This window comes from Anopheles merus, chromosome 3R, assembly GCF_017562075.2.
Source record: "Anopheles merus strain MAF chromosome 3R, AmerM5.1, whole genome shotgun sequence".
Lineage (NCBI taxonomy): Eukaryota > Metazoa > Arthropoda > Insecta > Diptera > Culicidae > Anopheles > Anopheles merus.
Window position 1 is genome coordinate 28,675,017 of NC_054084.1, and position 26,273 is coordinate 28,701,289.

Sequence of the window (26,273 nt, forward strand, 5' to 3'; positions counted from 1 at the left end):
GATCAGAGCCGGTGTCTTACGCAATCGCAGTCAGAATACAGTTGCGTTGCGCGGGCCGCAGTACCGTTTGCGCTCCACGCTCATCGCCAAGGAAGTTGTCTGCCGGATTTTTGCTTGCGAGCGCTACTAACATTAGATCGAAACACTTCCAAACTACCCCTAACACCCCCGTAAGTGCGCTTCGTTCAACCAAAAGTCTTGCAGACAACTTCCACCAACGTTGCTACACGCGCAAGCGATGGAGGAGCGCAAGGTAAGTAATAGTGCAAATGATTACAATGTTTCACGTGCGTCTAACTAAACCATATGCACCTGATCGTTGCAGGTGCGGCAGGCAGTGGCAGTGGACTGTGAGCAGGAACGATCCGTTTCAGCCGCGTGCCAAGCAGCAAACAACGGACAGAATCGAAATAAGTTTGAGTGCGTGCATTGCGTGCCCAAAAAATGCTTCACAACAGCGCGAAATGTGAGCGTTCACATCCAAACGGTGCACTTTAACAAGGAAAACAAAAAGCGAAAGTGCCAAGAGTGCAATGAGGTGTGCAATAGCGAGAGCGACGTTCCGAAACACTATCTAAAGGAGCATAAGGAGCTGCCGGGACCGTACCAGTGTCTCGTTTGTCCAGCAAGCTTTTTCGCGACAGCAGAGTTGACGCACCATTTCCATGCGCACACGGATCGCGAACGCGACAGCGTGTCCGTTGCGCAAGCATCGCTCTGTTACTGGATCGAAAACTGCCAGGTGAATCAGTGCAGGATCTGCGGGCATGATTTCACCACCAAGGGTGCTATCAGGAAGCATTGGAAGATGCATACGGACCGAAGGTACGTGTGCGCGGAGTGCAGACAATCGTTTAGCAAGGCGCGACAGTACCACAGACACGTGGCCGAGGAGCATCCAGCAACCAACAGCGAGCACCGCAACGACGATGATCTCGCAGGGAAGTACAGGGAGGCTTAAAGGCGACACGGTATACCGGCAGTTCATGATTTGTTGCCCCATTCTCATAATGAATCCAACAAGAAGCTTTAATGCACTAGTTTTAAATTGGCAATTAATCTTTTTCTCAATTTAGTACGTTAATTTTGCTTTTATTTTTATGCTGTATGCGGAAAATCGGCAATGACGCCAGCATTGTCTATAAAACAAATAGTCACGCAGCTAGGTGTAAGATTACACAAAGAAGATTAAGTAGAACAGCACTGATAATTATTTATATTGTGTAATTGCTTAACAAACTATTTTTTTGTACTTATTCTTAGTCAGAGAGTAAGAAACAAACACAAAAGGTGAGCATGAAAAGTGTGCCCTAGAAAGTAATGGTGCAAAACAAGTCGGAGGCAGAGAGTCTGTTGAAATCTCTGGTTTCGTACAACGAAACTAACCCACCGAACAGCATTATTAAGCACACAACTATTTATGAAAGTTAGCAAGTTAGGTTCACTCATTCCGCTTTCGTCATTCCAAAACATCAGACGGAGATATTTGTTTGTCGAATGTATAAAAAAAAAAGGATACACACTGCCAATGATAAGCTGAAAAAAATTGAACTGAAGTATTTTATTCACAAAAAATTGCGTATGCGAAAAGAGAGCAAACAGAGTGACAAAACCCCATTTGCGTTTTCTGACAGCGCCAAGACCAACCGAAAAATTTGGGTGAAAAGAAGAAGAAGAAGAAGAATATTCAGAAAATGATAACTGAGAGCATCCAGTACAAGTGCCACTGAAACTAAATAAAACGAATACAGGTATTTTTTGAACATAAATATAAAGCAGCTTTTGGTTTCCGTTAGAATTTCAATCCGAAACCATTTTTACAGCACACGAAACACACACACACACACACACACACACACACACACACAGCAAGCATGTGCATCCTTTCCATCCCCTATCACCTTCTTCAAATTTCCAACCCAGTTCCTGCGTCGGCACCATTCCCTTTCACCGGCCCCAAAGAGGACGGAGGAGAGGCAATCACAATCACGTTCCGACCGCGTGAACAGTCTTTTAAAGGACTTTGAAAGGATACCGAATGGCAGTTTGGGCGCAGGCGCACCACCACCGCCACCGTTCCCATCCCTCAATCACACGCCCCTCCGCTCTCCCTTATCTAGTGGTTTGATGACATACCGTACCCAACAGAAACGGTGAACGTGGCTTGCCGCCGCCAGCAAGACACACATATCACGTTCGACCGTTCGGGCGAAGAGAGTTGTTCGAGTTGTTGCGTAGACCGGAGGTTTGCTGTTGTTGTGCGTACAGTAGAAGGGTTTTCTTCCCCCCGGGATCAGTTGTGTAGTAGGCTGTGCTGTGTTGTGTGTCAGCCTTGTGTGCGTTTGTGGCCACTGTACCGGGAGCCCTCCCGAGCTGCCCGTGGCGAATGCTGTGTTTCGCTTTTTTCCCTCAACAAAAGTAATTTAAAAGTGCATCCGTGCCCTGTGTGGTCAGTTCCGAAGGTCCAAAAGCTTGTGATTGAAGCCACACACCGCTCGAAACAACCCCCAAGCAGTGAGGCAAAAAGGGGACGGGCGAATACACTGTACAACCAGCTGCAACGGGCGGTACAAGTGCAGGACCTTCTCCGTGACCTTCACGTGTGTGTGTGTGAGTGTGTGTGTGTGTGTGTTTGCCAGTGCAGGAGTGCAGCTGGAGGGAGGAAACCATCCTCCTCCAACAGCAAACAGCAGCCAAAATAGCCGGAAAACTCGACGGTAACGCGCCGTAAGTAGTACCAGCACCAAGCACCAGGCTGTTTTTATCTTCCATTTGACATTCCGCTTGACCTTGGGGAGGGCGCTGGAGCCAGTCAGCCAGCCAGCCAGGTGTGTGCGTGTGTTCTGATTCCACCAATGGAGCACTTTTGAAGAAATTGCTATCCCAGGGAGATTCATTTTGTTTGCAACATTGTAGAAGAAGCGTCGGCGGATCTCAGCAACCGGAAGTTGGTGCAGGACATCAAATGCACATACACACAGACACACACACGGTAGTACCGTGTTATTACGATTACGCAACCGGGGCAAGCCCCAGAGTGTGATGCAATTTTGGTACGACATTGTATCCAGTTTTTTTTGTTGGGCCTTCTTGTTATGTACAATGAACGGTAGAAAGGGCTTCTTCAATCTGTACTCGTGATGAGGTAAAGTACTAGCGAGGTAAAGTTGGCAAAAATGCGGAGTCAGCTCTGATCCGATTCCGAAAGGGAGGTCCACCCAGCATTATACGGAGCCTTTTGGAAATCGTCTGGTAACGTCCGGAATCGCTCGAAGACGTCAGAAAACGCCTGAAATCGCCCTGAAATCGAGTCCTCCGGAGTCGTCCGGGGTCGGCCGGAGTCGTCCGGGGTCGGCCGGAGTCGTCCGGGGTCGGCCGGAGTCGGCCGGAGTTGGCCAGAGCCTGTTTAAGAAGTACACGCGCAAAACAGATAGAGGAAAAAACATTACCCCGGCTGAAAAAGACTCCGACTCCGGCTGACTCTGGAGTCGGTATCGGACCGAACAATAGCTGGAGTTGGATCGAAATCGTTGGATGCGCTCCAGAGAGCACACCACTAACCTGTGCTTCTTTCAGGACTTGTACAAGCAATTTCTCTTAGAAACAGCAGCCCTAAAAAAATTCAAAATATTCAGATTTTGCAGATTTGCAAGAGAGAGAGAACGGTCCCAACTACCTGGTTTCGTTATCTCCAAAGCGCCTTTTGCCTTTTGCTTGACCTTGCGGAGGGACACCACGCTCCACTGTGCCCCGCACGCGCGTCATCGACATCAACAAAACAATGCCGACATTCGGCTGCCAGTGTGTATCTATCCTATGTATCCACACCGCTTGCTTTGGGCAGTGCACACAGCTCCAACACAACTGGAGCTGAAGCCGCATCAAATAATACACATATAAGCGCTCGCACTAAAAAAACCTGCGTTCGATATGCGTGGCAAACGTTACTGACAGACCCCAAACCGTGTGGATGTGAATTGGAGAGGGAAAAACAGTAGTAGCACACAAAAAAACAACCTTTTCCTCTCCACGTTGGCGTGAGAGGATCCATCGGAGCAGTTGTTTTTTTGAAGTAGCAAATAGACCGATTCGAATCGCAAGAAGTGGGGACTTACCAGCTTTGAAGCGTTGCTGGTAGATTTGCCGGGATCGTTTGTTCGTTTGTTTAGTATTAGGCCACCTTCTTGAAGGGGTGCGTTCTTGTGGTCATACCTCTATCCACACTGCACTTGACATCACGGGCTACCGTACCGCGACTGTATGTGTGACTGTGTCTTTGGTGTTTGATGATCGGTGCCAACTTGGATCACCCGGATATCGTGTCGAGCACCTCCGTCGTCGTGTCGCACTGCTATTTATTGCCAAATCACTCGATGACTACTCGATTCGGAGCAGCACGGCCAGGCTGCACCAATTTCGAGTGATACAGTTTAGTCATTCGGGCGCTGTTGGATTGGAACACACATACAGTACTGCTGCTGCTCTACGCAGTCGCCAGTTCCTTCGACCAAGGCAAGCTTTTTTGCAGCTCGCTTCTACCGCACGCGGGGGCCAACAGTCGTACTTCGCGAGTCGTCTCGAGCGCGCACAGACACACAGCAGTGACCGTGTTCCCGGATGTGTGTGCCATTTCGTTAGCTTGTTGTGGATAGTTGGTGTAGTTCGAAAGTGACCAAACAGCCGTCGTGTTAGTTGAGGGTTGTTGGACGATCGGCGTAGTCGTCGAAAGAAGGAAAGAAACACAAGCATTTGGGTTGCAGAAAATTAAAACAGCAAAAATTAAAGCGGATTTACTCCGATAGAATTTACTCAACCGTGGTGCAGAGCTTAACAATTTTTGAAACAACAATAACAAGGTAAGAAGAGTGGAATGGAAATGTTTCGAAATATCGTAAGTTCCTGTATCGGATATTAAAAGTTTGTCAAAGATTGTCGGAAAAAACACAAGAAGAAATGTGGTGAATGCATCGCGTTTTCTCACCCGAAACACGGTACTGGTGAAGGTGAAATAGAAGTGAAATGTGTTGAACGCGCCACGTGCCGGTAGGCGCACGAAACAAAGTGTGCCTTGTTCTTGCCTACGGCAGTTTGCTCCATAAGGAGGAGGGGGCGCTGATACTATGTAAACCGACACTTGGCAAGGAAGCATTTCAAGGCTACAAAAAAGGGACGAAGAAGCCCCTACTTGATACTCCAAAGCTTGTCCTTTGGATTTAGAGTTTAAATATTTTGGAGTTTCTGAAGTCTCAAATGTTGGTCAAATTTTTCACCCAAAAATTCTCGACAACTTGGCCAAAAAGCCGGTCGTACTATACCAACACACACACGCGCATTCTCGCTACCCTTCTATTGCCACCGGTGTGCATTCTATTTACGGAATCGATTCTCAGCAATGCCTCGTGAATCTTGATGATCACGAGCAAATCAGCTGTTTTTGGTACCCCCCTTCCGGACATTCGCTTTCGAAATGTGTTTTAAACCTTCCCCTTCTCTTCTACATACTGGTGTTGGTAGCATGGATGACTGTGTGTGTATTAGTGCCTGCTACACAGGGGTTGAAGCTTTTGAATCATGCGATCCGGGAGTGATCATCGTCTGTCTGTAGCAGGCGGTGAAGATCTTGTTTCCCCCGCTGATGAAACGATGAATAACGATGGTCCATTTCCAATTGCATTTATCCTGGGTGCATTTAAGGCGATGTGGTGGCAATGGTGTGTGTGTGTGTGTGTGGTCTTTGGTGTGCTGCATCGCACCGCAGACAAGGTGTCTAGAAGGTTCGGAAACCGTTCACTGGTTTCACGTTTCATCCGTACTCATAACACGAGGTAGTTGTGCTGTAAGGTGTGATGTAGATGCTTAGAACCTTTGGCTACAAAAAAGTACTAAGAAACACTGAAAATAGAAGTTCTATCTCATCGGCTATACATTCTTGAGATTTTTTCATCAAAATACTGTCTATTCTGGTCGATGGAATATTCCATCGAGCTCCAATTACAATTAAGTCATACAATTGACGTGCGAAATGTAGTTATAGTAACGGAAAGAAACAAATTACCAAGTATTACTCTACTCTGGATCCAGCAGTTTTGATACACGTTTAATGCATTATTAAGCTATATCTCTTCTGTTCACAATCTCCAAGTACCACTCTTACGTTGTTGATTGTACCAGAAATTGAACCCCAACTAAGCTCCCCAATCATTTCAAAGCTCCTGGAAGCGCTACCACTACCATACACTTAAGGTCCCATCATCATCAGTTCAATAACACAATCGACTTCAAACACGTTTTTCCCGCCCGGCATGGATTAGAGGCATGCCGGGTGCCCAGCTCTCAACGACCTTGGTCAATAAAAGGATTCCCGTCATCGGGAGTGTATTGCTCCACCATCCCAGTCTCAGGCGATAACAGAGACTGGATTAATCGCAACCGCAACAGATCCGTGCACGTGTTATCAGGAGAGAACTTGCGTCTACTTGATAAGCGGCGGGTGATTCCCTTTCGTTTGTGACGTGACGTCGTGAGCGCTGCCGGCCGGCAGACTGGTCTACGTGCCGCGGGTCAGCGTGCCGCCACTGTGATCTATGAGCATCTATGGGCTAATGGGTGATTAAAGCGAAAAGGTCACTTCCCAGTAGTAGAAGGCAGCATCTGCATCAGACAGACCGAGCACAAACAATATTGAAACGGGTGACGTGACACATACATCACTCCTCCTTCCGCTGCTGTACGCATGGGAAGACAGATAAGCTAAAGGGAAGAGTGGTGCTATAAATAGAACGCAACGAAAGGGCGCACTTAACGATGGCCGAACATGCCACTGTCCGCAGCGGTGTGAATTTGTTGATGTGTGTGGTTGATGTCTCATTTTCCACTAAAAAAGAATGGAAAGTATCATCTTTCATGGCAGTTGGTCCTACATTTGCCATCTGTGAATCAACACATAGCATTCTTCACTCACGTGCACTCTTGGCAGAACCACGCGCAGTTCAGAGTACAACACTCTGAGCGCAACACTCTGCAAACTTTCCTGTCTATAGAGCATTATCCGAATAAACAATTGTTGATATCGACCCAATAACACATCCGATACGATCCGATGACGAAGCCAATGTACACGCAGAACATCTACCGTGGGCCCCGTGGGTTCTGTAGCAGCACCAAAACGGATCACGCACTGATCACGCGTACGCCGGTCACCTTCTGCCACGCCACACACGGAATAACAACCCCTTTAGCCACGGCTCAAGTGTATGTTGGTGTGTGTCATCGAACAACGGGGTGCAATGGCAAACAGTCGCACATGTTTGGTTAGTCATCGGAGCCGACCCAATTACCTTGCACAAGAGCCAACCAGCGTACGGTTGTTCTAGTTACAGCAAAACACAGGAATTATTGTATCGGTTGTATTAACAAAAAAGCGCAAATCTCTGATGTCTGATTGCTCCAAAGATAACTTCCTCCATGAAGATGCCAAGAATACGTGGGGTCAACGGAATCTGATCTTCTGAAACAAAACGTCAGAAGTAGCGTCCTGCCAACAGATCGGCGCCAAGGACATGCTCCCCTCAGTGTGCTCGCTCGAACATCTCGTAGGAGAATGGATCCATTACCGGTAAAGCCCTTGAAGATGATCGGCGGAACTGATCGTATACCGGTTGGGTAAACAACCGCGACGTCACCGCCTACAAACTGAAAGATCATCAACCGGCCATCACCACACCACCGTAAATTTGCATCATTTTCCCCTTTTCTACATTCATAATATTTCCTCAAAGTTCAATGGTTTGCAACACAACACAAGAGAAAGATGTATTCATAGAGAATTCTGTCCCGGCCTGAATTTCCTCCCAGTACTTCCTCACAACCACTTCTGAGCGTGTGAAGGCTACCTGGTTTGAGGTCAAACAGTTGTTTACATATTCGTGTGGCGCAGTCAATGGACCAATCGCTCACGAAACAAACAACGCGACCCCCCTGTGGCCACACTGTGTCGCCTGTGGCAAAGGGAAGATTACATTTCCGATGACTCGAAGGTGTTTTGTTTTTGGGCAGTCTATTTTTTCACCCCTCATTCCCACATAACACAATTAGGACAGTATGAGGGCTTAGATAAAGATCGACCGTTTTGTGGTCTGTTTGCGGGTGGGCCGAGTGGTGTCACTTTATCGCCCAGCGAAGGACGCCAAAGTGAGATAAACTTATTGACAGCAGCAAAGAAAACAACTCCTCTTTGCCTGAAGAGTTCATTACTTTTGCGGCGATTTGTTTACTTGTTGCTCGCGAAGATAGGCGCTACTGATAGTGTGCGGGCAGCAGCACGTATGAAGTTGTTTTGCATTGACAAAAATACCAAACGACGAAGTATGGGGTTTTTCGCAGAAATAAAAACTTGGATGCTCCAATAGTTAACGGGAACTACTCCAACCAGGTAATGGCGGCTGATGCAATATTCATCTTGCATGTACAACAGCAAGCAACGAGATCATGCTCTGGTCAGCTGTCAACACTGTCCACACATCCGGTGGGTGCAACGATCGAAATCTAATAATAAAATCCAAAACCCCACGGGCCTAATCATCTTTACGACCAGCCCTAATTTGCTGGCATCAGAGCGGCATCAGCACGCGCTCGCCCGGTGCCTCAATCACGGTGTCAAGCGGTGATGCATTGAATCCAAATCGGCTGCGAATCACACGAAAATGCCCAGATTGCCGGTACGTCGAAGTCTGATAACGCGTCACAGCCTCTTTACGTATGTTCGCTTCCAAGCGCATTAATGGGTTCAACTCCGATGAATACTGGGAAGCTATCCACCGGGACGCGACTGGTACTTGGCAATTTAATCGCCATTGTTAGCAATGTATTCTGACCACACCAATAAAGGGTAGCGTTTGAGTGGTTAGCAAACAACGCACCTAGACCAATCATTAACTCACAGGTCAGTAAGCACTGGAGTACTTGCGGTGCAGGTGATAATGGCGAGGCGATAAAGTAAACTCCGGCTTCGAAGGATCACGTTTTGATTGGATGGGCTTTGATTGGATTGGAAGAGAGATCGTGCTGTGCTTTGAGTGTACTCGAAATTGCATATCTTTTCCTCATCTTCCGCTTCCTCTTCTATCCAAACAAACTCCAAATAGTGACACGATTGCCATCAATCAAAGATGTGCAAACTCGCAAGTCGTTCGTCGTACCCTCCAGAGCTCCAAATTGACTCTAATTGGACGGATTGCTCCAGAAACGCCCAGACGGCTTGGGGCCTGCTTCCCACGATCGCGATGACATCTCCAGCGTCTACTAGAAGGCCTCTGGATGTCGTGGACTGATGAGGGAATTCCTTTCGTCTGTTAAGTGTATATCACGACGCGAAATTGGACATTGGTTGGGAGGATGGAAAAAACCTCCACCTTGAGGCTTAATTCAAAGTCGTAAACAAAGTCTTCTGTCTCTTTCTATCGCTGTATTATGGACTCAATCACGCAGCGTTCGAATGTGGCGAGGGTTGATGTATGGGATGCAGCCCTGCGCAAACAAAGTAGCCATTGACACGAAACAACGACGCGCTGTAGACGTTCTGAGGCCTCCCTTGGGAGTTATTACAACGAATATTAGCATTCTGGTCATCAATTGTTAGACATTGGACCTTCCTTAGCTTAGGCGACGCTAGTTCCTACCATCTTGAAAGGTTTGAAAGAGCTTGAAAAGACACAAAGCAACTTTTCTTCGCGGTATGCACACACGTCCAAATCAGCTGTGCGTCGCCGCCGTGGGAGGAAAGTAGCTGCGGCTTGCTTGCTGTAAGGTATTCCGCAAGGAGGGTGTAGGTTTTGTGTGGGGTATGGGGTGGCCAACCCCTCCTCCCCCAGAGAAGTAGGCAGTAGGCCTCGAAGACTTTGACCTCTACGGCAAGCCGCAAGTCGCCGTGGACGTCGTCGTGGTATCTTCTTACTCCAACTAGAGCATGATATAAACACACACACACACACACACACACAGACACACACACTCACACACACCGGGACTCTTTTTCACTTTCACCGTCCACCGTCGGCGAATCCAAAACAAGCCCCTCCTGCTTCTTCCACCACAAGCCCCGCGTACGGGGTTGGTTCGGTTCCCTCGGCTTCGGTCTGATCACTCACTCGCCGCATGATCAGCGAAGGTTTGTAGGCGAGCGCGTGCGCGCCATGGCCTGCTTGGTGGCGGTGGTTGTGTGCGTGTATGTTGACATCACGTACACCACACACACACGCACATAGGGGATAAACAACAAAGAAGAAACGCGAACCGGGGAGCTGCTAATCGCGAAGGTCCGTTGTCGCGCGGCGAGTTCCGCGATAAGAGCATAATTACCAGCCACCACCGAATTATGCTCTATGCTCGCTACCCCTTTAAATGCACCTCCCTAAGTGTGTGTGTGCGAATGTCGGGGTTGGAAACCATGATGGTTGAAGCACAGAATCAAGCGAGCAAGCGAGAAGGCACGATGCGTGAGCACAAGCGCCCGAGAAAGGGATGCAAAAGCGCGCATAAACGCAGGCGCAACCATAGAAAACACACCAACACACACGCGCACACTCCGCACACGATACCGGTTCCGGTGTTGGGTGTAGTGTGGTTGTGTGTGCAATATCATTATTATTTTCTGAAAACACACCCCAACGGCACACGCTCACAGGCACACGCAGAAAGCGCACCCGGGAACAGAACGGAAGGGGGTAGAAGCAGCGGGAGCAGGGTTGCGTTTTTACACCACGGCACAACGGCCAACGGCACACACCGTTCCGTACCATTCGCTCGACGGAAAGCAACGAGTTAAGTTCGCCCGTACATACACGCAAGAAAGGAAAAGCGTAGCCCGTGTTTCTCCCGCTTTGTTCGGCTTCGAAAAGGGGAGAAGAAAGAAAGCAAGCAAAGAAACGCAAGTTGTTGTTGTTACGCGGTGCAGTAATATCGGTGCAGTTGAACTTTTCCAGCCAAAAATTCCTGTTTCACCTGAAATCCATCGTCCCTTGGTGCACAAAGCACACTTTGATTGTGGAGTTCAAAAGACAACGCTTTTATGCTCAGCCCTTTTACAGAGACAGAAAAGGCTAGGCAAGATCAGTGTGGTTGCAGGTAAAAACGCACCAAAAAGTGATACCAAGACGTAATTTTATCGAAATAGGAGACAACTTTAAAATACCAAGACACACCACTTACGTGATACGCAAAAAAACAAAAACGCGAGCATAAAAGAAAAACATAAACACACATAATTGTGTTGTCATTTTTGTACGTCACTGTGTTTGTGTGTGTGTGATAGTGCCTTCGGTTCAACGCATAAGCAGAGTCGTTTGGTGTATCGGAGTGTGCGTTCGTGTTGCGACCTGTGGTGAATTTTCATTCGAGAGAGCGAAAAAAAAAGAAGCAAATTCCCCTGTTCCGCTCGTGCCCACCAACCTCCTGCTGGGAAAAGAGTCGCTTCAAGGACAAAATCGGAGAACACACCGAAGGAACGTGAACGACGGCAATCGGGCAAACGCACCGAAAAGCAAAGCAAACATTGAAAAGCAAACACACGTTTAGAAGTGCTCGTGATAGGGGGCCAAGATTCCAAATTGGATAGTTCGGAAAGAAGAAGAAAAACAGTGTAAAAAAGTGAAGTTGGTGAAAAGAAAACTGATAAGAAAGTTAATCTCATACCAGCAGTATGGCAGTGCAAGTGGATAATTTGTTACTCTCCGACATCGGGTAATGATACAATTTGCAACAGTCCGCCTTATTTCCGCTTCTGTACTACAAAAAAAAAAACCGTGCTTTACTTGTTGCTGCGAACCCCTTTGCTGGGAGGCTCTGAGCGTTTTTCGAGGAAATGGGCTGATACTTACATGACATAACCACGAGAGGTTTTCGCGACCGGCTGCTAGTGTGTGCGATCGCATGTAACAACACCCTCGCTGCCGGCGTGTTCGAACGGGGCACAGGGCCTGCCTTTGCTGTTTAGCGTACCTCTTTTCTTTTTTGTTTATAAATACGTGTTTAACTGCGTGCAAGATGCTCCTCTCTCAGGGGTCATCCTTCTCTCTCTCTCTCTCTCTCTCTCTCTCTCTCTCTCTCTCTCTCTCTCTCTCTCTCGCTCGCTCTGACTCAGCGCCAATCCTATTGCCAATTGCGTTTCAGGCCGTCCCGATGAGGATAAACTTTCGATTATTTATGCTACACGGTGGCCTCATTTCTTGTGTCTTCCTTTCCTAGCGTGGCAGGGATGGGGAGCTGGGGAAGGGGAATAGTGTGACCCCAATTTTGGGCGGCGTACAACCGGGACCGGAGGATTTAATTATAGCTTCCGGGGGCCGGGCTCTGTCTGTGTTGATTAGCGTGATTAGAGAGATGTTGCCTACAATTGTCGAGGAAATTGTTTTTCACTTTGATTTTTGCAAGAATTTTGAAGAATTCCACTGATTTGCGAGATTAAATGGCACGCAGTGAGTTCTCTTTGAAGTCGTCGTCAGTTCGGCAAACGTTGCCGAAGTAACATCAATCACAGTGTTGTTTAAAATCAAATCACTTCAAATATTTCTCCATTACATTCCACATGAATAATTGTGCAATTTTGTAATGATCTCATATCCGTAGTTTCCAGGCCAACACATGCCACTGATCTCGTTAGAAACACTTCCGCCAAGTCTCTCTACTGCCAAGTCACCGCACCGCAAGGCCGTGTGTGAAATGTTCATTGCTCCCTGGACCCAGGCATCAGAGTAAGCAGTGATGACGGTTAGACAAACTCTCCACCAACCCCTCCATCTGCCGTTAGTATCGGTCTAGCTTCCTAGCCGTGTTCTATTCTAGGCGAAAGAAATCATCGGAACCGGTTTACAACACCAAACGGGACTGGACAAAGAGAAATAGAGACTGCGAGAGGTTCTATTACCAACAACACGCTCCCTTTTGCACACAATGATTGCACGAAAAGAACGGTTTGCTTAGTAGCATTGCAGGGCTTTCCAATTCAGTTTCGAATGTAAACATTGTTATTCGCCGCATGCAAGATGTTTTTCAACTCAAACTCAAACCGCATCCATGTCAAATGGTTTATTTGCTTCAAAATGAAATTTCAGTTTCAACACATGAAATTCAACACATAACAAAGAACTGTCAAACTCAATCCAGCTTGAATCGTGTTGAAAATCATATTGGAGAAACTAAAACTTCTTTGTGATGGAAATGAAATGTCATATTGATGTGGATTAACATCTTGCACTGGGCATAATTCGAAAATGACTTGGAAAACCCTGTATTATGTTGCAAAACTTCCACCCACACAAAACCATCTTCATTATGCTTGTTTTTTTTTTGCTACTCCAAGTATAGTTTGATGCGTAACGAATTGTTGTAACTTCAAACCCGAACGTGTTGTTTTTAAACCCTTCCAGCAGGAGTGTTTTGTTCTTGCTTTGCCCTTGAATGCATTATTTAAATGCGTTCGTGTTTTTTTTCTAGAATTCGATGATACTGTTCGATTGATTTGCATTTAAAACGGATGACGATGCTTGAATTTGTATTCACCCAACCATGACACGGGTGGCTATTGAAAGCTGCAGGAGTTTGTGTTTATTCGGATTCGAGTGCTTATTATGCCTTTTTAAGCCTTTTTTTCTTTTCGCGATTGGAAGTCCATTAGTGTAATTAGCACATTCTATTTCGTTTCTTGTTTTGCAGCTTGTTTTACACAATAAAACCAATTGAATAATTTTGTTTATTATAGAAAAGTTCGTTTTGAAGAGTTCTAACTTCCAATACGAAAAAAAAAATGAAATCTATTGCGTCTATTTTTGCGAGTAATTTGGCTATACTTGCTTCAAGCCGATCCGGTTCGAAGGACCAAAAAATGACGTCACACCGCGTCTGCATATGTAAAAAGTATTATAAAATTGTGTTTATTTTTTCTTATTTAAATCTTAATTAATTAAATCTGCAACCTTTTTTTTTATTCAGGAGGAAATTTGCCGCCTTAATCTTGCGTAAAAAAACTAAAAAGCGCTCAAGCTATTTTGGAATGATGCAAAACACTGCAAACTTTGTGTTCTTTCCTAATGACGTTCATGGTTGCTCCGTTCTCTGCCCCTTCCCGTCAAAGATTACGATTAAATGGCTTGATTCGAAGGCTCAGATCGATGACGTGCGCTTGCACCAAAACGGTGCCTGCATCTCAATCAATCGACCTCGTCTTCAATTGATCCGATAAGCGGTTGATTCGGAACGATGTGCGTCGGGGACCATCGGCTTTGGTTTGCGCCGAGCGTCTTATCTTTTGCTTGGCCGCACTGCTTTGCTTTGTTTTGGTAAATACGCACCCATTACAGAATCGAACAAGCACATCGGGTCGGGTACAAGCCGGGTGAGGGTTACAGGGAGATCATCTCCGCCCCGCTGTAGTTCACAAAACCACCCCCCACAAACACATGAACTAGATTTCTAAAATTAGCCGACCCACCGAGATTTCACCTCTCGACTATCGACGCCACGGTTCTCGCTTCTGTTTTGTATTATTGTTGTTCATGGGCAAAGAGGCAGCGGTGGTGTGAGAGACAGAGACCCTTGAAGAAACCGTTTTGTTCCGATGCACTCTGGCGGGTGTAGTTGCACGTGACCCTCGCAGGGGAGGGGGGGTCTTTTTTGCAACGCCTTTATCAAAATGCTTTGCCACTTTTCCGCGCGTAACGTAAATATTAAAGGGCGAGTTCTTTGCTCTCCCTCGCTCTATCTCTGTCTTCTACTCTATCGCTTCTTCTACTCTTGTCGGGAGGGGAGTCACTCCGGTCTGTGCGATCGTTTCCGGCTGTTTGCGCACAAAGCTCGCATCGATAGTGACAGCAGCAGCAGCGACGACGCCAAACGACGACGCCTCGTGTCAGCCATTTTGACGTGCGCTCCTTCCATTAATGTGTTCCCTGTTGCTGCATTAACGAGCTGATTCTTTTTTTTTTTTTTGCAACTCAAACGGGGCAGCAAACATGGAATAAAATTTACGTAATGGGTTTTTAAATCTTCTCGCTTAACGGCGCGCCGTGATGCTTAATGAAGCGAGCGAGAAATCTTGTACAGCGCGCCGACACGTGCCGTTTGGACACTTCCAACCGGTCGAAGGGGTTTATTTATTAGTCCAAAGGTTTGCTCGTTGAAGTGCGATTTGAATCGATAAAAAAGGCACACTACTGTGTGGAAAACTGTTTCCGCAATCAGCATCAGTGTTATCACGCGTTGCATGGCCGTTCGGGGCCAACGGTGCACACTCAAGCATCGAGTATTACACAGCGTGAAGCTGATAAACGGTTGTTTGCCCCTTTACAACAATTGTCTCCCTCCGTAAAGCATACAAATTGCAACCCGTTGCGCTTTATTTTGCCCACCTAATTTGCAGCTTCAATTGTGAAATTTCGCACATTTGCAACAAAACATACACGAAATATTGTTTGTTAATTTAATTTGTTTGGTTTTTACCATCCATCCAAACACCAATATTTATCACACCAAATGCTTATCTTTTGTGGAGGAGGTTTTTTGTTCTACCTACCATCCCATCTACTGCCGGTCTTATCTAATCACGCTAGAATGGTGATTGACCGCCTAGTGAAACATTCTACACACGATATACCGTTTTAAAGCCTTCCCACAAAGCAATGAGATGTTGTCGTGTTACCAAAGCATCTTTAACGTAGTTCGTAGGTTTACTGGTTGTTTTCGTTTTTTTTTGTTTTTTTTTATCGTGTTGTTCATTGGCGTCATTGGTTCGTTGTTTGCAATTGACAGGTTGAACTTCGTGAAGGAGACGTACTTGTTTGTAATATTATCCATCTGGTGTGGCACAAGTTGTTGGAGTAGCGATTTATTTGAAAACAATGCCAATGTCTTGGTAGAAACTAAAGAGAACGATTTACTTTAGCTGAATCTAAGGATAAGGAACCAGCGGTAAAGACTTTGGATGACTTCATCTAGCGTGACGTAAAGTGTCCTTAAAGATGGAGGCGCCTGGTGTTGTACAATGTTTAAAGTAGGAATAGCTTTCGCACAGCAGAGATACACAAATTGAATCTGAAGTTCATGACAATGATTGAAGAACAGATTGTTAAATTGTTGTTTGAAAGACTCAGAAATATGTTGATGGATGATTAGTTTATTCCGATTTAGATAGAAAGCTCTACTGTTTTTTAAACGAATATTGTACATACTAGCGAATCTAGGACTGGAGAGTCTTCTATAAGTCTCGTTCATACGTGTCAGTGGCCCTTTCTGACCAACGATCGATGATGATCGATAGTTTGCGATGAACTTGATTTGCGATGACCCAGGATAGTTTGCGATGACCCAGGGAACAAAAATTTCATGAAATGAATAAAAAATGAACCAAAATGAACTATGATGACTCTGAAATGAACAAAAATGAATTTCAACGGGCCCCCTGTGGACAAATTTAGGCTAAAATGAACCAAAAACCTGTTCATCGGTGAATCATTGCACAGAATGAACTATCGGTCGTCATCGATCGGTCATTGGAAACCGCTTCATTAACTTCAAACTTTTGCTGATATAGTAGGTGGTGTAGAATTTCTCATTTCAGCGTTTCTTAGTACTCTTGCGGTACTCTTGCCGTAGGAGCAGTCGCAATGAACAATGAACAAACGGCCTTCGTTGTCTGCCGGCTTCAGTGCATGTGGGATCCAATTACCCAATTTCTGGTCATTCCCATTACTTTTAATCCATGGTAAACGACTTGTCGAGTGTCTTCCAAGTGTCCTTTTGATGTGTTCGTGCAGGTTTTTGTGTGGGGTTTTGGGAACGTTGACTTCCATTCCCAATTTCCACTATTAAACTCACACACTGCAAACCAATCACTTAAAGTCTCAAGAATAGCAACCATGTTTGCTTCTTATTTACAATAATGAAGCATTAACTCTTCGTACGAAATCCATTCTCTGTTATAAAAGTTGGCATATATCAAGCCTGCAAAAAAAAAAAACATTAGTCATTGATGAGCAATACAGGGTTTTGCAGGAGTTCTCATAGCAGTGCAACTCATAGCAGCAACTCTACAGCACCCTTGTTGGACAAATTCAATAGGAATTTCCAAGGAGCCTGTCCAAAAACGGGTGCCATAGAGTCCAATTTATAGCATATGAAGTTCACTTCCCATAAGAAAGAGTCTAGGAAGTGTCCCACAACTATGAGAACCCCTGGAAAACCCTGTAAAAACAGCAAATGCCTAAAAATGACACTTCCAATGAGAGTGTTGCCTGATGAAACAAACGTTTGAAATACACAAGTAACGACATCTGACGGCAAAACCGCTACAAACTTACCCTGGTATTACTAAGCATTCTTGGGCTTTGATTGAACTTCTATTTTTTTTCTATTTAAAAGTAGATTCTTGTACACTAACATCAGCATCAGAATGTATTGCAATGCCACCTGGGTTTTATCCCGTTTCGTAACAGCCCTTCCATGCATCTTCCCTCCAATCTACAATACTACCACACTTCCCCTTTGCAACAATGTGCTCCAACGGCCCCCGGTTCTATGTTGCGTCAGAAAAAGATCAATCATACACTTCTGCGCTTAGCTAAACCATCTCGGCCCGGTGTTAGATAATCGAAATGTCGGGTCGTTTTGGGTGGTGTTCGATTTTACTAAAAACCCAATTGCCAACCCACCCACCAATTGGTTTTGGTTTGGTGTTGACGCTGCTTCATTCATTTGCGGCAGTGTGTGTCAGCGGCACCGAAGCAGCAGAGTAGAGTTTGTTTGTCTAATAATAAAACTGGGCAAAGCAACAAACGATGATGGTCCCGTTTTTATTTTGGCTGCTGTTGCTGCTCTCGCAGTCGTTTCGTGTTCGTGTGGGTGTGTTTGTGTGTCGGACTGTGGCATGTTTTGTAACGCTGAAGCGTTGCTCGCCACATACACTAAGGAAGGAACACATATGTTTACACTCCGTGGCCGAGTTGAACGTTCTGTCCTGCTGGATAATTGGATGGAGGAAGAAATTCTCTGCCACCCTGTGTACGTTTGAGGTCAATTAACTCCGAGGAAATAAGAGGAAAAAGGAAAAACTGCTGTTTACCGAGTAGTCGTCTAACGATGATGATCGGATTTGAATTTCTTCGGTCGATGACGCGCTACCAGTCTTGCAACATAGTGTAGCTCGCGCAGTGGTTTCGTAGAGGTGGTGGTAGTGGTGGTGGTGTCGCGGTTGACAGCTGTCAGTTTCCCGCAACCCGGCACACACTGTTGTTGTGTGTCATGTGAGCCTCGCTTTACGTCGCTGAGAGGGAGAGAGAGTCACGCTGTTCACTCTCGCTCGCTCTCTCGCCCACGAAAATGGTTCGACAAACTGGCAAGGTCCTTGAAGGTCAAATGTGATGCGGCCGCCAAATTACTTAACCGCGCGACCACTGCAACGAGCAACGAATGTCCGCAAAAGGAAACAATTCATTCAGCGGTTAGGACGTTCGGTTTTTTGCTTCCCTTCCCTCCCATTTTGTCCTCCCAAGAGTTGTGCTTTTCCATTAGCATAGAAGGTAAAGAACATTACTAACATCTTCTTTCGTCTCTTCCTGCTCCTTCCCTCTCTCCAGCCGTTCAATATCGTTGGACACCGCGACACGCCTCAGAAACGCCGCCATGAGCAAGCTCATCCGCCAGGTGTCGATCGAAACGCCGGCACCGAAGCTGAAGGACTGTGTGCTGAATCTGGTCGTGCCGGTGCCGGACACGCCGGCCCAGGGCGCCCGCATCCTGGTCGTCTATGCCGGGGCCTGCTACCGAAAGAACCAGTCCACCTCGATCTCGTCCATCAGCAGCCAGCTGTCGGACACGGGCGACATCACCACGTCGCTGCATCTGCTCGCGAAACAGATGCAGAGCGGCAGCTTCACCAGCATCAGCGAGGAAGGGCCGGACAGTGCGCCGCCCCAGCACCACCAAACGTCGGTCGCCATCCAGCACAACCCACAGGCGCACCAGGGCGTCCGGGATGGGGCACTGTTTCCCGGGTTCGAGGTGGCGGGCGTGATTGAATCGCTCGGCAGCGAGCTGAAACCGGACTGCGGGTTTAAGGTGGGCCAGCGGGTGATTCTGTACCCGTACGAGGGCGTCCCGCACGGCTACTCCGAGCTGATGGTGGTGCCCGACCTCAAGTATCTGATCCCGATCCCGGACGAGCTGCCACTGGCGGTGGCGGCCACCCTGCCGACCGGTGCGCTGCTCGCCCAGAGCGCCATCATTGCGGCGCACAAGATCGTGGACGAGCTGCTGAAGAGCCGGCCGGGCGAGAAGGTGAAGATACTGATCGTCGGTACGGGCGGGCTGGCCCTGTGGGCGGTGCGCATTGCGGCGCAACATTTCTACACACCGGCGACCAAGGACAAGATACAGATTACGGTCGCGAGCCTGCGGGACGAGGGTTTCCTTGTGGCGAAGAAGTGCGAACGGTGAGTGTCTAGATGTTTTTGCGTTTAATAAGATGGCTCTCAAAAATTAACATTTGCTTTACTCGTTCGCTCGCAGGGTAAACATCGTCCAGTGGAACGAGGATCTGTACGAGAAGCAGCTGATCGAGCGCACGCATGACGCTTGCGACGGGCTGGTCGACATCGTGATCGACTTCGGCACGACGTCGCGCAGCTTGCACCGGTCGATGCAGTGCCTGACCAAGGGCGGCCACATCTTCATCAGCGACGAGGTGGCGGAAAAGCTGCTGCCCAAGTTTAGCAAGCGGGCGGAGGAGCGCGGCCAAACGATCGAGGCCGCCCCGACCGGTACGATCGAGCAGCTGCATCAGCTGGTGAAGCTAGTTTCTTCCAATGAGGTAAACGCGGGTAAAAATAGTAAATTTTTGGGGCAAGGTTGTTAAACTCCTTTCCCATCTTTTTCCAACAGATTGAACCACCGCCACACTCAGTATTTCCCTCGGATCAGGCCGCCGATGTGGTGCGCAAGCTGGCGAGCTCGGAGATTCCCGGACGTGCCATCCTGAAATTCCATGATATCGAGTAAGAGCCCCACCCAATCACCATCATCACGCCCCAACATCGCATATTTAGATATATACAGAGTCAAGTATGCTGTATGAAAGAGAGAGAGAGAGAGAGAGAGAGAGAGAGAGGAGAGCAGAAGAGAAAAAAGAGTAGATTCAACCTTTCCCAAACGCCTCCCCAGTAGGATTGTTTTGTATCCTAACTTTCCTTATCATTTGATTTTCTCATATCTTCCTTCCTCCGTGGATTTATCTTTTAGTTTGTAAGCAAACCAATGCAAAAGATGCCTCAATTATTTGCTGGATAGAGAAAAAAAGAAAGAGAAAGAGAGAGAGCGAGGAAGAAAACACAGTAAAAGCAAGCAAGCAAATGAAACAAGCTGCTCTGATGATCGTGTGTGCTAGTTTGTAGTGAAAGTGTAAGAAAATGCAGCAAAAAAAAAAAAATGGAAGAAATATGTTACTAAGCAGGAAGAAGAGAACACTTAACTTAGCAGCATCAGTAGCAGCAGCAAAAATTGGAATATCAAGCTGGGAAAGACCCCCACCCCCTCAAACCTCAACAACAAAAAACAAGTATTCATTTTTACTAAATGAACTACTCTTACTCTAGTAACTCGGTGTCATGTAAAATTAAAACAAAACAAACCCACTATCAATCAGTAACACACGAAATTCGTGAAACGGAGAAAAAGCGATCTGTGTGGCCGCCGAAGCAAATTGGTTGAATCGGATTAATTTTATCGTTTGTTTGTTTGTTTGTTTTTTTCTTTATTAATATTAAGTTGACGAAACTGTAACGCTTCAAAGGGGAAGTCCTCCTTAGTCTCATTAGCACCAGCACCAGCAATAATTTGGCACACGGTTGCCTTTTTATCAACTCCCAAAAAAGAGAGAGAGAGAAAAAAATGTAACATTTAGCAACACGCGTTACTAATTTCAATGTGATTTATAAATACGGTACCGAGAAGATTCAAATTATTTTACCTTTTTTCCCCTTTGCAATCATGAAGGAGAGAAGAGGAGATCATAATGGAAAGAGAATGGAAAGGAAAACTTTATTGTGTTGTTACCTCTTCCCCAAAAAAAAAACAAAAACAAAAACGCAGAAAACAAAACGTTAATCATACCTAAAAACACATGCAAACGTTATGATGAAATGACATAATTGAAAATGCAATGATGAAGGTAACGATGAGCTATCGTTAGTCTAATCGAGTGTAAGTATTGAGTACGACACAAACACACATACACAATGAAACGCTTGCGAATAAAAGGAAAAGCAAAAGAAACTAAAGAAAAGCACGCTAGTAGTGTGAGGAAGTGGATAGCTAGGACACAGGACAGGGAAGGACGTTGGTGTATTGACAGCCCAGCGTGCTGAGGTTTCGCTTTCCTGATCCTGGACAGAGTTGGTTTAGTGTTTAGTTGATAACTTAATAGTTTGTAAAAGTGTGCGTTCAAATTGGGGTTTGTGCGCAACGATCTCCCTGAAACGATCGCCCCCTCTCCCCACACACCTCTCCTACAGGAGGAAGAATGCGCTTAAACGGAGACAGCAGACGGCAGCAGAGCACTGGTATGATGTCTGTATGTGTGTGTGTGTGTTTGGGAGAAGTAAAATTGCGGCAAAGTAATGTGTATTATTGGTAATGAGTTAAAACAGGTCAACACTGAAAATAAAGAACTGTATAGAAGTTACAAAATGGCCAACATTGAGTTCAAGGGTGCGGTAAAGATAATATCACTTCTGTAAAGCTCTACGACCGATGTCACAGGACCGTTACAATGCTGGAAAACACACACCAGAGCGTTCTCTGAACGCGATCAATGCGTGATCAGAGCACTTGTTACTTCAATACCTCTATAGAATGCATTAAACAACAACTTCTGGATGACTACTGGAGTTTTAACAGAGGATTACTATTTCTGAAGAATCTAATTCCAAGGCTGAAGATGAACTACGAGCTTAAGCAGTTGATATCGTGAAGATCAAGAGGAAGATCTTGTATCAAGATAACAAAATCCAAGTGAAGTATGATGCCTCAAATATCGAAATGATAATTAATATGGCGAATATAAAAGAGCTATTTCTAAGAAGATCTGTCATACGAGATGTAAGATGTACAGACCAATCTTAGGGGCATGATATGTGTTTAAAGATACATGCTTTTAATGGTTTTTGACACATTTTATGGTTATTTAACAGATTCCCATTTTTTTATCCTAATCATCCTAAGATTGGTTGACGATAACAAAATATTTTTTCATCATTTTTCCCCAAAATATCATTGTCATCAAGAGACATTGTCCCAAAAAATGGGTAGGGCACATTCTAAATTATCTAGATCATGGTTATGATTGCTATAACTCTTGAGAAACTGTTCTAGAACCTTTTTCAAAAGCCCTGAATGCTCCAAAAAGACATCCAATGGAGGAAAAACCTAACAGGAACAAGCAATGCACGATCAATACATCTTTAATCAATATCGCACAAGCTTTGGGGAAAGTCAAACCACTGGTAGAAGCAACTTATTATGATCAAGACAACAAAAACTTGCTGTAAATTCCCCGAGAACAACGATCGAGTAAAGAGTGCGCCCTTTGAAGCATACTTTGAAGACTATGAATGAGCTAACCATGACATGGCCCAACTCAGCGAGAAGGAAAGAAGAGTAACTTGAATTCTTCCCACGAGAGACTTTTGTATTAACGCTTTGTACCTTAAAAGTATAAATTCTAAACGTACATACACAACGAGAACACGTCCGCGATATCGCCCTTTTGTCTTCTAGCTCTTGTAGATGTAGTCTTCCGGCATTTCCACCCCGATCTGCTTCCGGATCGCGTCCTGCACGCCGGCAATCGCCAGACTGTCCTGGTGCGACACGGACGGTGACTCAAGCTCACCCGCCAAGATGCGACGGCGCGTCTCCTCCGCCTCGTACCGCAGCCCTACGCTGTTTTGCAGAATACATTCCACCTTGGGCGTCGGCAGCGGGTACGATCGCACCGTACCGTCCACGTCCGTCAGCTCCGTGGGGCACCAAAAGTCGTGTAGCTGCAGAAAAGTAGAAATCCATTATCAAAAACCATCACCACCAAAGGGGTTACTACTTCATCCCATACGCACCGTAATCGAACCCTTCGTGCCGATGATGACGGCCGTATTGGGCAGCTTGTCAATCGCGCTCGTCCGTATGTTTGCCACCCCGCCCTGCGGGAAGTGTAGCTTGGCCGTGATACCCACATCCACGCCCTCATCGTTCAGCTGGCCCGCCGCCTCGATCTTGACCGGTTCCGCCTGAAAAGCCCACATCGCCACCTGGATCGTGTACACGCCCAGATCCAGCACCGTTCCGCCGCCCAAACTCTTCATCCGCACGCGCTCCACATGCGTCAGCGGAAAGCCAAACTGTACCTCGACCCGCTCGATCCGTCCCAAATCCCCGCGCCCGATACGCTCGCGCAGGTGGATGTAGCTCGGGAAAAACCGTGACCAGATCGCCTCCATGCAGAACCGGCCCCGTTCGCGGGCAAAGTCGAGCAGTGCCCGGGCCTGGCCGCGATTCACACACAAAGGCTTCTCACAAAGGACGTGCTTGCCGGCTTCCAACATCATCCGGCTGACCTCGTAGTGTGCGTTATTGACCGTGCCGACGTACACGACATCTAATAGGGAGAGGGAAGAAAAACGGAGCAAATCGTTTGTGAATAATGCCACCATCATCATCTGCCCACGTGTGCGAGAGCGACGATGAGCCAGCGGTTTCGTCGTGTGAGACCGTGAGTGCTGCGTGAGCTCCTTCTCATCCTTCGCACGATCACACTAGAACGTTCACTTACCCACTTCCGGATCCTTTGCGATCGCTTCGTAGCCCTCGTAGAACCGGGGAATGCCGTGCAGTTCGGCAAACTTTCTTGCATTTTCCAACCCACGGGCACCGACCGCCACCAGCTGATGGTCGGCCGCCGGCAGCGTCGACACGGCACACGCAAAGTCGTGCGATATCGTACCGGCACTAACAATTGCCCAGCGTAATGGTGCCATCGTTGTTTCACTCTGATAACGCTTCTTCCGAAATACACACACAGAAACTTTCACTTTCGACTGTTTCGCGTGCAATGCGCTGATTCGCTTGAGCAACCTTCTTGGCTTTGGTTTTTGGCGACGTGAAGACGACGTTCGCGACGCACACGTCCACACTCTACGCTGTCGTGTACTGTTCGCTCGGGTGGGAAATACCGCGCAATTTGTATCGAGAATCGTCGGTTCTCGGTTCGGATAGTGGCGCGAAGGTACTAACCCTTTTAAACGGCTGGTGCCATTGTGTTCGATGATGAGCGGGGAGGGGTGCTTTTTTATCTGCACACACACACACCCGCGCGCGGTGGTGTTGGTATGTGCCGATGCACTGTTTTGCTACGAGAAGGCGGTACACAACGGACCGTGTGACGAGCAAGCACCAAGGATGTGTTCCACAAGGCTAACACGGCAACTGGGGAGGTGTCGGAGGTGTGCGAGATGATATGGCCACCCGTGCCATTATCTTATCTTCCGGTATATATCTTGCTTCCCGATTCGGCACAATGATGTAATTTATTGTTCAATAACGTGTGGTTCGCGCGGCTGCATCATGGCGTAGGCTTATCGGGGGGAGAAAGAACACATACAAATAACTACACCTGGATTGGATCCAGCCAATCGATTTCACGCTGTTTGATAATTCAGTTTAGCGTCACCCTTAGCGTCATGTATGCGTTGCCTCGTTTTGGGGGGGTAGAGTGTCAGTTGTGAAATGTATCACGCGATCGGACAGTGATCATGAGTGAGAACAACAACAAAAATTGACCGGAAGCAGCAGTCCAAAAGTGCATATTTTCCAGATTTGTTGGGATCCGTATCCCATCGCAACAAGGGAAAGTAAAGGAAGTTCATCACTGCGATGTAGAACTTCTAGTGCCACAGTATAGATACATCGACCAATCAAAATTCCAGACATTGGTGTAAAACCTTAAGATGTGATGATCATGTTGGTTTTGCATAGGCTTGTTAGGTGTATCTTCTTCTTCTTCTTCTTCGGTGGCCAGTTCACGGATGAACGGATGATGTCATGGATCCATCCTTATCTACCCTCACAATATACAGACAGAGCTCCTTATGCTGGACTGCTTATCGCTTAGAAGCAACTGCTTGGTAAGACAGGAGTCTTTCATCCTCTACACAAACACCACCGTCAGAATGGGCGGTTCAACAAGACAGTCCAGAGGATGCACGATTCAAACACGTCAAGAAGGCCCTAGAAGGACTCTACAGATCGTCATGAATAGGTACGATTCCACTACACAATACGTCACCAGAACTCCTCTATCATCCCGTGGTTGTTGTTGTCAACTACAATTGGATCCACAGTCCCAGTTTTTTTTCTGTTTGTCACATCCGCAGTTGTCCCTCCGATCATGTCGATGTCATCTGCGAAGCCAAGACATTGGAGATACCAGTATAGAGTTGTACACCAGATTTCAGTGTCAAACCCGCTCTTCACAAAACACCCTCCAGAGCAATGTTGAAGAGTAGTAGACGGGAGAGTCCTCCTTGTTGACTTCATTTCATCATGCACCAATTGCCAGGATGTTGACACCTTCCCGAATAATGTTGCAGGGTAGACAGAAGAGCCTTTCCTTTGATGACTTATCTCAGATTGTGCAACAAGTGATGATATGTCCAACGTGCTATTCTGCTGGATCTGCGCAGGTTCCTACTCTTCATTGCTGAAGAGAAAATTTACATAAAACCTAGTCCTGAACAACAGGAAGGCAGGATTTCAGGAATATTCCGATCTATCAAATAACCTTCCAAAATTGTGATTCGTCCCGCTTCTCCAAACAACATGTTTAGCTCTTCATCAGTTGCTGTCTTCTTCTGGAGTTTGTGATGCCCATAGTAAGCACAATTTTTCTGAACTATGCATCTTCCAGTTTCTCTGCTGATTTCGTTATTGATCGACGAACAACTTCCCTAACATCTTCAGGGATATAGGCTGTTACAACGCTCAACGCAGAGGCTAATAAATTAATAAGGTATCTTGTGTTTATGGAATTTCCGTGCACTAAAAGCACAGCGCATTCTGATACTTAGAATCCTCTTTTGCCATAAAAATAAAAAAAAAATAATAACTTCGCATATCTTGGTAAGTATCTTGATGCAGTTTTCTTTCATGTTTCACTTGAAATGTCTTGCCAGCACACACCG

At 46.5% G+C, this 26,273-nt stretch overlaps 3 protein-coding genes across 8 annotated transcripts in view; 2 read left to right on the forward strand and 1 right to left on the reverse strand.

Annotated features, from left to right (window-relative positions):
- Positions 1 to 2,519, forward strand: LOC121596858 (zinc finger protein 140-like). The gene is made up of 2 exons (XM_041922186.1): positions 1 to 253; positions 326 to 2,519. The coding sequence occupies exons 1-2, from the start codon at positions 239 to 241 to the stop codon at positions 959 to 961; spliced, it is 651 nt and encodes a 216-aa protein (XP_041778120.1). The 5' UTR covers positions 1 to 238; the 3' UTR covers positions 962 to 2,519.
- The window catches only part of LOC121596852 (zinc-type alcohol dehydrogenase-like protein C1773.06c), a 24,505-nt gene continuing 454 nt past the window's right edge, over positions 2,223 to 26,273 (forward strand). The window contains exons 1-5 of one of the 6 annotated variants that reach the window (XR_006005331.1): positions 2,223 to 2,727; positions 18,621 to 19,475; positions 19,552 to 19,852; positions 19,924 to 20,036; positions 26,000 to 26,211. Coding sequence is in view for 3 of the 6 variants with exons in the window: in XM_041922176.1 (XP_041778110.1) it covers positions 18,405 to 18,484; positions 18,621 to 19,475; positions 19,552 to 19,852; positions 19,924 to 20,036; positions 20,281 to 20,287 (1,356 nt within the window). In the remaining 3 variants the exon portion in view is untranslated. Of the gene's footprint in view, positions 2,728 to 4,300; positions 4,857 to 10,659; positions 11,737 to 18,393; positions 18,485 to 18,620; positions 19,476 to 19,551; positions 19,853 to 19,923; positions 21,722 to 25,999; positions 26,212 to 26,273 lie in introns of those variants that run through there. The other 5 variants (XR_006005332.1, XR_006005330.1, XM_041922176.1 and 2 more) reach the window with 5 other exon arrangements.
- Positions 22,701 to 24,533, reverse strand: LOC121596856 (trans-1,2-dihydrobenzene-1,2-diol dehydrogenase-like). The gene is made up of 3 exons (XM_041922182.1): positions 23,867 to 24,533; positions 23,154 to 23,692; positions 22,701 to 23,081 (listed from the first exon to the last, which is right to left on the reverse strand). Exons 1-3 carry the CDS (start codon positions 24,069 to 24,071, stop codon positions 22,812 to 22,814), a joined length of 1,014 nt encoding a protein of 337 aa, XP_041778116.1. The 5' UTR covers positions 24,072 to 24,533; the 3' UTR covers positions 22,701 to 22,811.